We start from the raw sequence: 13,738 nt of genomic DNA, 5'->3' as shown, positions 1-13,738 counted from the left end.
AATAGTCAATAGTCTTGACATATCCTCCTGTAATAGATGGAAGATTTGTCTATCATTATCTGAAGCCCTGCATTGATACCAACTACTATGCACAGGGAAGCTATTGTCAGATAATTAAGGGGAAATTATTGGCTCTCACTTTTGGCACTGTGGTACACCGAAGTTACTGTTTTGCCAATTTTGTGGAAGATTCAAGCTGTTTTTTTTCCTAGTTTAGCACATACCAGTTGGCGCTTTAATCACTCCTTCCGTTGTGCAGCCCTCCGAGATGTAAAATGTCTCCGAATTTTCTGTCACCCCTTTTCCCTCCCTAATTTTCTCTATCTCTTCCCGCAGAGTCTGACTGGTCCTGGCGGCCTGCCCATGTCCCCGCGGAGGTCCCTGTACCGGACCCTGTCGGACGAGAGCCTGTGCAGCAGCCACAGGAAAACCCTGTCCCTGGTCAGCTCCCGGAGCTCTCTACTGGACCAGGCCCTGCCCAACGATATCCTGTTCAGCACCGCCGCTGGGCCCTACCACAGCACCCTGCCACCTCGCATGAACCTCGGCCACAGCCCTGGGGCGCCGCTACACAAGAGTGAGTGAGACTACGCCACCTAGCTGGCTAGCTAGCTAGGTCTTGTCGGTTTGTGAGCATAGAATTCAATAGAACAGATAGGTACTAGATAATTGAATGTATCTCTATGGTTGAGAGGGAATAGGGTTGGTCAACCTTTCTCCTGGAGAACTACAGGATGTATACACTTTTGTTCCAGTCCTGCTCTAACCAACCAGATTCAACTAATGCCGTTTTTACCTTAGAATTAGTGTTAAAGTACCAAAGTCTGCTTTACATTTATTATATATTAGTGAAACCTTGGAGTACATTTCGTTGATTCGGACGTTCAATTAGGAATGGAACGCGTGTTACGAAATCATTAATGTATCTGCCAAAGATGGAATGCTACTGAGGTGTAGTAACAAGGCAAATGGTGCTGAGTGGAAAGCTGCATTCACCTACTCCTGAAAAGTACTTAAAGGCCCACTCTGTGATATTTACAGCCACTTTTATATTTCTCCAGCCTCATTCCTCAGCTTTATAGTGAACAAAGTGGCGGGGCAGCCATTTTGATTTTCAAATTAAGGAGTGGGCTATAGAAATAAAAAATATCTAACTGTGAGCTCATTGTGGTCAATTAAATGCAAACGCCCTTGCCAGTCTGAAGCTGAACTTTACGAGACCTATCGTAAAAGCTACAGCGTATGCCACTTTCAATTTCCCATCTGTCTTGTATTAGGTGAGAATTCATAGGTGTTAAATTGATGCAAACCGATTTTAAAAAGCTTAGTCTTTTCTTCTTTTTTTTTACACAGTTAGATATTGGATATTTTCCACTGGGAAAAACATCCCGGTGTGTGCTCATTGAGTAGGCACGATATTAATAACCCTTTCACTGTCGGTCCTCCTTGCGTTCTTTGTTGAAGCATTCTATCCACTGGTTGTATTTCACAATGAGAAAAAGGGTCTGCTAATCCAGTCCTTATGAAAGGAATACCCCTCCCCCACATTTGAGGGTGGAGGTGTGTGTGAATATGTGGTTGCTGTGTCTTATTTAACTCTGTGGGGGGGGGGGATCAGAAACCAAAATTAAGGATCATGAATCTCCAGCTGTGTGCGAGATGAAGTTACCCATGTGTGCCTATGTGTGTTTTTATGCACACATTTGTGTGCCTAGGTTTGTGTGAATCTGTACACCAAAGCTGACCCCTGTGGGCGTCCCCTGGATGCAGGTTAATTGTCTGTCTGGCGGTGGGAAGCTCCCCCTTAGTCTCCGTCCTCTAATCAGCTTTCAACAGCAGACTGTGACATTGGGTTAAAAAATAAGTAACCGTGTTCTTGGCAGTTTTCCAAGCAGGATTGCAATTGTTTTGTATTTTTTTCACATTTTGGGAGGGGGGGGGGACTCGCAAATTGAACAGGGTGGATTGTATTTGCTTAAGGGGAGTTGCAGATGCCTGAAAAAATGTATGTTCAGGTGTGAGATGTTTGTGTTACGCTTTGGTGGAAAGTGCCCATCTTTCATTCGTTTAGAGTATCATCTTATTTAAACTGTATATTTGAAATGTATGTTTTTACTGACTTTGAAAAATAAAACCCCGAAATTACTTTGTTAATCTGCAAGCAGGAGCAGGTGTTCCAAGTGGAGAATGGATGAGCACTGATGTCTCATTATCGGTAGACAGGAGAGGGGGGAGGGAGGGGGAAAGGAGAGGGGGGAGGGAGGGGGAAAGGAGAGGGGGGAGGGAAGGGGAAAGGAGAGAGGGGGGAGGGAAGGGGAAAGGAGAGAGGGGGGAGGGAAGGGGAAAGGAGAGAGGGGGGAGGGAAGGGGAAAGGAGAGAGGGGGGAGGGAAGGGGAAAGGAGAGAGGGGGGAGGGAAGGGGAAAGGAGAGAGGGGGGAGGGAAGGGGAAAGGAGAGAGTGGGGAGGGAGGGGGAAAGGAGAGGGGGAGGGAGCACCAACTGTTCCCTTCACCCAAATCGTTGAGGCTGTCGCTCACTTATCTAAACCGAATTGTCTCATCTCTACAGATGAGCTGTGGTTCTCTGACAGCTCCCTGGCCGACCGTTGCAAAATGGCCGATGGCAGTCTGATGCCCCTCCCGGAAGCAGTGTCTGGCCTGGACTGGTCCCATCTTGTTGATGCCGCAAGGGCTTTTGAAGGTAATATAACGTCTAGATTCATCATACTCCCGCATGGCATTAAACAAAACTGTGTACTTATTCACTGTTTGACCTTTTGATGCTCCCAAAAGCTTACCCAGCTAACAATTAACATTGCCTAGAACAGTATAGAATGTTTTTGTCAGGTACCCATTTGGTTGTGATGTGAAGGGGAGTCTTCACATTTGTTGGACCATTTTCATTCAAGCGGGATACGTTTGAACAATGTTGAAAGGAAAACGTTATCTGTGTTGCAACTCGACATTCGAGGAACATCCCTATGGACGGACTTTCTTAAAGCACGTTAAACCTGGACCAACAAAGGCTATGGGGATGTTGTCTCCATACCTACCAGAAACGTTGTTCCCTAACCTACCAGAAATGCTCTGGGAACACAAAAATGTTAGCTAGGTGTAAGTGGTACCTGATTAACATTTGCTGCTACCAAGGTGTCGTGCTGTCAAATCTTTTGTCCCCAGTTCTCATCAGGCTTTCAGCGCGTTAACTGTTACCCTTTTGTTCACTCAATAGGACAATTCCTGGCCTTTATTCAGTGTCTAAATTGTACTCAATGTTTTTTTCCCACTCTGGTCAATTTAGGTATCTTATTTGGCGTGAAATTCAATGTGTGAAAAGACCATTATAAAAAAATATATATATATTTTCTCGTAATGTTCAGATGTGATTTCATTGTACGTCGTCCAATTAAAGTGACTGGACATTCATTCAAATTGATCCCCAATATCATCTTGACCCAGTCAAAATCTACAGTCTCTCCCATTGTCTGTGTCTGCCTTGAACTCAGTCTGTCTACCGCGAGGTGCTAATTAGCAGGAAGTGGAAGGAGAGCGAGAGTATTTGGGGACTTGAGAAACTAAGCATTATCACAATGGAGCGCACAGCAAGGAACCATTTTGCCAAATTACTCAAACCCACTTTGCGCCATAATTGCAGCCCTTTCTTGCACACTTTCTCTGGCAATTATAGCTTCGCTACCTCGGTCAACTGTGTTCAGGGGAAGCCGGGGAGTGTTTTTCTGGTAACCTGGAATGACTTGGTTTTATAATGTAACCTTTATTTAACTAGGCAAGTCCGTTAAGAACAAATTCTTATTTACAATGACGGCCTAAGAACAGTGGGTTAATTGCCTTGTTCAGGGGGAGAACGACAGATTTGTAGCTTATCAGCTAGCAACCTTTTGGTTACTGGCCCAATGCTCAACCACTAGACTACCTGCGCTACAGAGTGATGTACTCCCGATTTTTATTTATTATAATTCTTTTTTAAATTCTTCCTTCATGACCAACTGATGTTTGTAGACTGGATAGGTTGGAACCAGTGACCACATTTCTTTCACCCTGAGCAAATAGGGGTGGGGCCGGGGACTCCATTGACATTAGGCTGCACAGCAGCCTTCGATTTGCATAGAAGTCAACAACAGAGAAAAGAGGAGGAACTAATTTGCTTGGAGAGTCGTGGGAGTGCTGACCCTGGCATTATTAGCCCGGGCTTGTTGTGTCATTTAGTTGGCTTGTTTAGTTTCGTGGTGCTCGCTGTGTGTTCTCAAGGAAGTGTTGCTAAGCACGCAGAAACTCTAGCATGCTAGCCCTCATTTGCATGCTGGGGGCAAAGGGCGTGGTGAGCGTTAGTAGCAACTAGCGAGCATTATTTCTGTTTCCGTAGACTCACGCGTACTAGAACAGGACAAATGGTTCACTTTGACAGTCACGAGTGCAGCGAAGCAGACACGAAATAGACATTCCTTTCTCCTTACGTGTCTCAGTCTTCAGTTGTGATTCATATTTATCGATGACAACTTAACCTCAAGATTTATCTTTGACCGTTTGTTTGTTTTCCATATTGAACATTACAGAAAGAATGTCATGGGATGTTTTTCTTGTTTCCAACTCAATATAGGCTAGTCTTTTTATTGAAGGAAAATGAATACCTGACTCTGTTATAGATCTCTCTCTTCTTTACTTTCTCCCTTGCCCTCCTTTGTATTCTTTGTTTTCCACTATGGTAATCACTTCACCTGTGATTTACTTCAATCAGCGTTAAGCCAATGTTGAGACTGAATTAAAACAGAGAGTGATTGTTAAAAGGGAGAAAGAGGGATGTGTAATTATGGGTGAGATTTTCACAGCTTCGGTCTCTCGCTTGTCTCTCGGAAGCAACTTCAGTGAGACACTTATCTTTAGTGAGAACCACTTTCATCTCTCTTCCCTCTCTCGCTCTTACCTCTCACTCGCACTTCCCCTTTTCTCTCTCCCCTCTTCTCACTCCTTAGCGGGAACAATCTTAGAGAGAACAGCTCCCATCCCTTTCCCCTTCTCCCTCCTTTCTGTCCTCAAATACCACATCCGCGTCACCTCTCAATACCGTCCAACTATTGAGAAGACAGACGCAAGTGGGGGATGGTTGGTGCTGCCCTTTTGCTAGAAACCTAACCTCAATTTCCTCACTAAGACCCCTTGGCTTTCTAAATTGATATGTGATGCCGACTCGGACATCTGCTAGGCTATTCTGACTTCTCACAAGCTTAGTCTGTTTTTTCTTGTTTTCTTCCTTATCCAGAATTGTCCTATGCTCTTTATCTGGAAGGTAACAATAGTGTGCTGTGCCGTGTCGGTTACTAAGAAAGGGTACTGGCTTCTCAACTCGGCAACCCATCGGACTGCAATTTGTTCTAGCCCAGTGCTGACGCACTTGAGTCAACGAACCACGGGCTGTTTGAGTTGTTGACTAGTTGAATCAATTGTGTTAGTGTGGCACTAGAACACAAATGTGCAGTCATGTGGGTCTTTACAGCTGGAGTTGAGAGTCACTGGCTTACAGTGCCTTCGGAAAGTATTCAGAACCCTTGACTCTTCCCACATTTTGTTAGGTTACAGCCTTCTTCTAAAACTGATTACATCGTTTTTTCCCCCTCATCAATCTACACACAATACCCCATAATGACAAAGAAAAAACAGGTTTTTAGAAATGTTTGCATATTTATACAAAAATAAATAAAACTGAAATAATACATTTACATAACTTTTCAGTCCCCTTTACTCAGTACTTTGTTGAAGCACATTTGGCAACAATTGCAGAATCGAGTGTCCTTGGGTATGGCGCTACAAGCTTGTCACACCTGTATTTAAGGAGTTTCTCCCATTCTTCGCTGCAGATCCTCTCAAGCTCTGTCAGGTTGGATGGGGAGCATTGCTGCTCAGTTATTTTCAGGTCTCTCCAGAGATGTTCGAGCAGGTTCAAGTCCGGGCGCTGGCTGGGCCACTCAAGGACATGCAGAGACTTGTCCCAAAACCATTACTGTGTTGTCTTGGCTGTGTGCTTAGGGTCGTTTTCCTGTTGGAAGGTGAACCTTTGCCTCAGTGTAAGGTCCTGAGCACTCTGGAGCAAGTTTTCACAAAGCATCTCTCTGTACTTTGCTCCGTTCATCTTTGCCTCGATCCTGACTAACTCCCAGGCCCTGACGCTGAAAAACATTGCCACATCATGAAGCATGGTGGTGGCTGCATTAAAGTAGGGATGGTGCCAGGTTTCCTCCAGATGTGACGTTAGGCATTCAGGCCAAAGAGTTCAATGGTTTCATCAGACCAGAGAATCTGAGAGTCCTTTAGGTGCCTTTGGCAAACTCCAAGCTGGCTGTCATGTGCCTTTTACTGAGGAGTGGATTCTGTCTGGCCACTCTACCGTGAAGGCCTGGTTGGTGGAGTGCTGCCGAGATGGTTGTCCTTCTGGAAGGTTCTCCCATCTCCACAAAGGAACACTGGAGCTCTGTCAGAGTGACCATCGGGTTCTTGGTCACATCCCTGACCCAGGCTCTTCTCCCCCGATTGCCGGGTTTGGCCGGGTGGCCAGCTCTAGGAATAGTCTTGGTGGTTCCAAACTTCTTCCAGAATGATGGAGGCCAGTATGTTCTTGGGGACCTTCAATGCTGCAGAAATATTTTGGTACATTTCTCCAGATCTGTGCCTCGCCACAATCCTGTCTCGGAGCTCTACGGACAATTATTTTGACCTAATGGCTCGGTTTTTGCTCTGACATGCACTGTCAACTGTGGGACCTTATATAGAAAGGTGTGTGCCTTTCCAAATCATGTCCAATTAATTTAATTTACCACTCCAATATAGCCTAGTGGTTAGAGCGTTGAGCCAGTAACCGGAAGGTTGCAGGATCGAATCCACGAGCTGACAAGGTAAAAATCTGTCGTTCTGCCCCTGAGCAAGGCAGTTACACCACTGTTCCCCGGGCGCCGAAGACGTGGATGTCGATTAAGGCAGCCCCCCCGCACCTCTCTGATTCAGTGGGGTTGTGTTAAATGCAGAAGACACACTTCAGTTGAAGGCAGGTATCCCCCCTTCCCAATCAAGATGTAGTAACATCTCAAGGATGATCAATGGAAACAGGGTGCACCTGAGCTATGAGACTCGAAGTTGAGCAAAGAGTCTAAATACTTATGCAAATAATTTTTTATACCTTTGTAAGAATGTCAAAACCTGTTTTCGCTTCGTCGTTATAGGCTATTGTGTGTAGATTGCTGAGGAATTGTTTTCATCCATTTTAGAATAAGGCTGTAATGTAACAAAATGTGGGACAAGTCAAGGGGTCTGAATACATTCCGAAGGCACTGTATATTATACTGTGAGTGGGGCCTTAACTGTGTGAAATCCAGTTTGCTCTCATATTTAACCCGCCGCCTGCATGTGTGACCCTCTTCACCCACCGAGAGAGTGGATCCAATTGTTAGATACAGTGCCGTGAAAAAGTATTTGCCCCCTTTCTGATTTCCCTATTTTTGCATATTGTTGATACTGAATGTTATCACATCTTGAACCTTTATATTAATATTAGGTTTTGTTGAAGATCTGATAATGTTCAGTATGAAAAAATATGTAAAAGTAGTGAAAATTAGAAAGGGGGAAAATACTTTTGCACAGCATTGTCACTACATAATTATTGCTTTTTAGAATAGACCCTGGCAAAGGTTTAGGGGTGGTGGAGCTAACCATAGCACCTCAACAGGATCCATTCTGCTCTACATCGCTCCCTATTAATCATGCTCTCCACCTCCATGGTTGCAAGAATGGACTGCTTAAAAGGGCTCCACCACAATGTGCCTTTCCTTAGAACATTGCTTTTGGAGCATTCAAGCACTACTGTAGCTTATTTGCTCTGAAAGTGGACTAAACACCGTGTGGGTAGCTCAACTGTATCTGAGGGATGTGCCGTCTCTCGTGTTTTCAGGTCTGGAGCTCGACAAGGATGCCAGTCGTCTGTGTGATAAAGACAGTCAGAAAGACTCACTAGGTGACATGACATTTTGCTCAACACAGCTCTCTACTGTTTTCCTCTTCACTGGAATTACTTGACTTTTACTACTACTCTAGTTAGTTACTGCCATTTAGAGCTTCTTTCACCTTTACTGCCATTGGTGCTTTTGCTATTACCTCTATAACTCCTACACTTTTATTTAGTATGAAACCAAATCCAATTTGGGTTTCTACTAGCATTTCTGTCAATACTACCAGAGCTAATACTACAACAGCTAATGCTTCTGTCACACTACAGCAGCTACTACTACCACTACCATTGTACTTCTACCACCACCTTCTACTACTAGCTGCCTAGTGCCTTTGCGTAGTGTTACCTCAACCACTTCTTCCATTGTGATGTTTTCTCCTGCTTACGTTTGTTCCAGCTTAGCATTAAAACGCCTGACTAAACTGCTCTCCTCTTCTAATATTTCTATGCAGTTATGGACATTCTTAAAGTCGAGATGTGTGTCATGGTGTTTAAAGATGCACTATGCAGAAATGGCTCCGCCATTTCCTGGTTGCTAAAATTCTAATAGTTTGCCTAATTTCAGTGACTAAGCAAACAAGTGTAGTGTAGAGAATCATTGTGCCATCTAAACTGCTGTGAAATGTATTTTCCATAGCTGAAAATATTGTACACTGAACAAAAATGTAAAGCGTTTGTCCCATGTTTCATTAACTGAAATAAAAGATCCCAGAAATGTTCCATATGCACAAAAGTTTATTTCTCTCAAATTTTGTGCTAAAATTTGTTTACATCCCTGTTAGTGAGCATTTCTCCTTTGCCAAGATAATCCATCCACCTGATAGGTGTGGCATATCAAGAAGCTGGTTATACTGCATGAATATTACACAAGTGCACCTTGTGCTGGGTTCAATAAAATGCCACTCTAAAATGACAAGTTTTGAGGGAGCATGCAATTGGCATGCGGACTTCAGGAATGTACACCAGAGCTGTTGCCAGAGAATAGAATGTTCATTTCTGTACCATAAGCCGCATCCAATGTCGTTTTAGAGAATTTGGCAGTACGTCCAACCAGCCTCACAACCGCAGACCATTTGTATGGCGTCGTGTGGGCGAGCGGTTTACTGATATCAACGTTGTGAACAGAGTGCCCAATGGTGGCAGTGGGGCTATGGTATGGGCAGGCATAAGCTACGGACAATGAACACAATTGCATTTTATCAATGGCAATTTGAATACACAGAGATACCGTGACAAGATCCTGAGGCACATTGTCATGCCATTCATCCGCCACCATCACCTCATGTTTCACCATGATAATGCACAGTCCCATGTCGCAAGGATCTGTACACAATTCCTGGAAGCTGAAAATGTCCCAGTTCTTTCATGGCCTGCATACTCACCAGACATGTTTGGGATGCTCTGGATCGACGTGTACGAACCCATGTTCTAGTTCCCGACAATATCCAGCAATTTTGCACAGCTATTGAGGAAGAGTGGGACGACATTCCACAGGCCACAATCAACAGCCTGATCAACTCTATGTGAAGGAAATGTGTCAACTGCATGAGGCAAATGGTGGTCACACCAGACACTGACTGGTTTTCTGATCCACGCCCCTGCCTATTTTTTTTTAAGATGTCTGACCAACAGATACATATCTGTATTCCCAGTGATGTGAAATCCATAGATTAGGACCTAATGATTTTTTTTCTTCAATTGATTGATTCCCTTATATGAGAAATGTAACTCAGTAAAGTCTTTTGAAATTGTTGCATGTTGTGTTTTATATTTTTGTTCAGTGTATTTTCAAGCTGTCTGAAGCTGGTGTACAAAAACAAAGTAAAAGTGGCAAAAACGAAACTCAAGAATGGGACGCATAGATATAGAGCACATAGAACAGATCTACCGCCCAAAAGTCACATATTGCAGGTTTAATAGTATTGTTTGTGTGCGTTTCTTTAGCAGCGGACCAGGATACACTCTGCTCCATGTTGGACGTGGAGCAGGCCCAGCAAGCCATGGAGCTCTCCCATGAGCTGAGTCGGAGGGTGGCTGCGTCGGAGGCCGCCGCTCTGAAGGCAGGGTAGGTGTACTGCGCCTTTGGGTGGGGCAGGCAGTTAAAGGAGCCTGACTTAGCAGAGAAGGGGATTTAGTTATTGAAGGTCTTACATATACGTATGTTTAACACTACTTACTGACTGAATGCACTGACAATAGCATGAAAGCCGAAACTTTGTTCATCCTCTAAAGGTGTGTGTGTGTGTGGGGGGGGGGTTCACTCCAAGGTTGGTGTAATACATTATGATAATGCCCTTCTAGTGTAAGAGCTTTTTGAAAAGGCTGCCTAAAATTTCAGCCTGTTTTGGTGGGATGGAGTTTTGGTAAATTAGTTAAACGACCAATAAGAAAGGGTTCCAAACCTCTCTGCCCACTCAGACCTCTCATAGACAGTCTTAGCAGTCTTTGCTTAAAAAATTGCTCTTTGCTAAGAAGCTATTTTTGTTTCTTTTTGACCACTTTCATTGAAAACAATCACAGTAAGGTGCTTGCTTGTTAACCAGAAATTATTTGATGTTGAGATAAAAAACGGCTTCATTGGACCTTTTAAGATGAACTAATAACTACACCAATTTTCATAACTTACCTTCACTCTGATTTTGATTGTGGGCCCGCAACACTGTTCACTTAAATAGGTTTTAAGTCCGTGACCTGGTCACACCTGAAGTTTGCAAGTAAACAACGCCGGTGTTTGTCAGTTGTTAAGCTTCGCTTCATAGAGTGATCTGATTTTGATGATGTATATAAGCATATACCATCGAAGACAGACATGATGAAGAGGTCAATTTCTATAAGACTGCTCTTTAGACTTGCAAAACTTAAAGAAGCCTGTCTATCTCTATATAGGGATGGCTCTCCTGCTCTGCTCACAGGCAAAGTCCTCCAACTGGAAGAGATCCTCAGACAGCTTCAGTTCGACCTCAGAAAGGTAAAGTCAACTCCCCGAAGCACATCATGTCCAGTTAGCATATATAACAATAATATGGTCGTTTTAGCAGATTAATTTTATCCAAAGTAATGTGCAGCTAACACATGAATCAGTATTCTACTATGATGTACTAGAATGGTCTATACAATTTATCTGTTCTAAAATGTACGCTTCTCTGTTGGTGTATTTTGTAAATCATACAACCCCAGCAGGCAAAACCGGTTGTCATTGTCAGGTTGTATATTGATTGTAAAAGGATGTTTTGTATGTCTTTTCAGCAACCACAAAATGTCTCTTTATCGGACCAGATAAACAACCAGAATATGATTGCTTTCCCGTGATGTGTTGACGTCGTCATATAACATACATCTTTACCTGGTTGTAACAGAGACCAGTTGGTTGTGATCTGGTTTATACGTCTTCTCATTCAGAAAACCAGTGTACAACCAGACAATTATGTCATAATGAAGATACATGTCCTCTGTGCCAAATGGTGATCATATGTAAAAGCCAATGCCGTCATGCCAGGTTGCGTAATAACCTGTGTGTGTGTGTGTGTGTGTGTGTGTGTGTGTGTGTGTGTGTGTGTGTGTGTGTGTGTGTGTGTGTGTGTGTGTGTGTGTGTGTGTGTGTGTGTGTGCGTGTGCGTGTGTTCCCTCACCACAGGAGCAAGAGGACAAGGCCATGTTGCAGGAGCAGGTCCAGCACTTGCGTCAGGACAACATGCGTCTGCACGAGGAGAGCCAAACGGCAGCCGCCCAGCTCAGGAGGTTCAGCGAGTGGTTCCTACACTCGGTCGACAACAAGAAGCCCTGAGAGAAAAAAACACTGACGCGCACACACACTGACACACACGGCAACATGGCCGTTAACTCCACATTACCTGAGCCAGTGGCATGTCAAGAGGGACGATGTCTGCAGTGATTCAAAGTGAATAGCCATCGCATGAGAACGAGAAGTTGCGAGTTAGCGTGCTAATGCTAGTAGCGTTGTTTTGAAATCAAAACAACAACATGAATTAGTGTAAATATACCAAGGGGCCGGGGGGAGGGTAAAGGGATACATTTATAGAAGGTTTAGATAAAGGGGAGGAAGGGAAGAATGTAGCAGACCTCATGTTTTTGGCTATTTGCTTATAGGAAGGAACATGTGAATTTAAAACAAATGAATGTAACTTATGTGAAATCTATATTCTTTTGCCGAATAAGGCAAATGTAAAACGTATCAGTTCCCTCAGTAAACAACAATGAAAAGAAGTTCACCCAAATAAAATGACTCAACTTTACCTTGACTTTTAATGTATTATAAAACAACCGAAATAACTAAGGTGTTACAAGGTTCTTGTATAAAAAAAGCTAATCTTTAGTAAGTTTTGTAAAGTACTCCACTGTTTTGAACAAAAAAAAATAGAAATTGTCCTAGCAATAAATATGGTGATAGTCACAAAACTGTTATTAATGGTTAGCACTGATTGTGGTGTTGTCGAGATTGCGGTTGTATTGGATTTCTTGGAAGTGTTTATTTTGCAGGAACAAAAATGTGCCTGACTTTAACTAGTGGTGTATGGATACTGTAGTCTTTTCTGTTGTTGTAGTCCCTCGTCCTTTTCCAACCCCACGCCTTGTCAACTACTCTCACTAATGATGTCTACCATGATATTATTACCTTTTTATTTTTGCCACAGAGATAAGTATTCTTATGCAGTTGACCCCGAACACTTGCAGGTACACAAGGTACCGCCAAGTGTGTGAATTATGTATTTTCAATGCCAAAATGTGTTTGATGGTCTTTGTACAGTACTTCAGAGAAAGTGTCTTGTATTTAACACTCTTATTTAAATTTACCCTCCAAATTGTTTATTTTAATATTGAGTATTTTGTTCCTTTCTGCACTAAAAAAAGATTAATGGCTCCTTATTGGCAATATCTGTATAGTTGGCAAGAGATAAGATATAAATACTATATACATATAAAGGGTTATTTCTGGGAAGTCCAACGTTTGGATGCTTCTAGAATACAGCCTGTTGTTTTGTATGCCTTTCTTTCTTTGTAAGGTGTTTTGTTAAAGATGGGACAAAAGGTTTGCTTTTTTAATAAATGTAGGATGTTGGAAAAACAAAATGGACTCCACTGTCATTTAATTCCAGCGACAACGTTTGTGAGTATTAAGGTATTTTTTTGTAAAGTTCGGGGCTGTTTTGCGGACAGAAAATGTCTTTAAAGAGACAGCCTATAGTATGTCCCTGATGAACTGGTTAGTTGACATTCTTGACAAAAATCGACTATAATCAGTGCCACCGTGTTTTTTTCGTGCCGTGCAGTCATTTGTCCTATTGAATTATGGGTAACACTTGTACAGGGATCACATATTAGGCACAATTGGGAATCTGCATAGTAGCAGATGTGCCTTTTTTTATAGGTCAGGCCATTATTCAAAACGGCTCTCTAAAGGATCTAGCAAAAGTGATGCCTGGCTGACTGGAAGCAGGTGTTCTGGAGTGTAGCACACTGTCATCATATCTTATTAGACCCAGATGGGCCACCAGTGTCCACAAGCATCATCCATATGAACCTTTTGAATAATTCATGGTTTGGAAGAAATATCATTATATTCCTTTCGAAATAGAATTTTCAGATCTGGATCCTGGAGCCATGTGGAACTAATAAAACAATTGAAATAGAAATATATGTGTATATATATATATACACACACACACACACACACTACTGTTCAAAAGTTTGTGGTCACTTAGAAAAGTCCT

At 42.9% G+C, this 13,738-nt stretch overlaps 1 protein-coding gene across 3 annotated transcripts in view; it reads left to right on the top strand.

Annotated features, from left to right (window-relative positions):
- LOC129839115 (signal-induced proliferation-associated 1-like protein 2) overlaps positions 1 to 13,097 on the top strand; it is a 99,548-nt gene extending 86,451 nt beyond the window's left edge. For 2 of the 3 annotated variants that reach the window (XM_055906391.1, XM_055906385.1), the window contains 6 exons: positions 337 to 577; positions 2,568 to 2,699; positions 7,953 to 8,015; positions 9,954 to 10,074; positions 10,896 to 10,977; positions 11,644 to 13,097. In XM_055906391.1, coding sequence (XP_055762366.1) covers positions 337 to 577; positions 2,568 to 2,699; positions 7,953 to 8,015; positions 9,954 to 10,074; positions 10,896 to 10,977; positions 11,644 to 11,793 — 789 coding nt within the window. In that variant the 3' untranslated portion in view covers positions 11,794 to 13,097. The remainder of the gene's footprint in view (positions 1 to 336; positions 578 to 2,567; positions 2,700 to 7,952; positions 8,016 to 9,953; positions 10,075 to 10,895; positions 10,978 to 11,643) is intronic. The other variant, XM_055906400.1, reaches the window with a different exon arrangement.
- Positions 13,098 to 13,738: the final 641 nt, after the last annotated feature.

This window comes from Salvelinus fontinalis, chromosome 3 (assembly GCF_029448725.1).
Source record: "Salvelinus fontinalis isolate EN_2023a chromosome 3, ASM2944872v1, whole genome shotgun sequence".
Lineage (NCBI taxonomy): Eukaryota > Metazoa > Chordata > Actinopteri > Salmoniformes > Salmonidae > Salvelinus > Salvelinus fontinalis.
The sequence above is the reverse complement of the archived record's forward strand: the minus strand, read 5'-3'. Positions and strand labels throughout refer to the sequence as shown.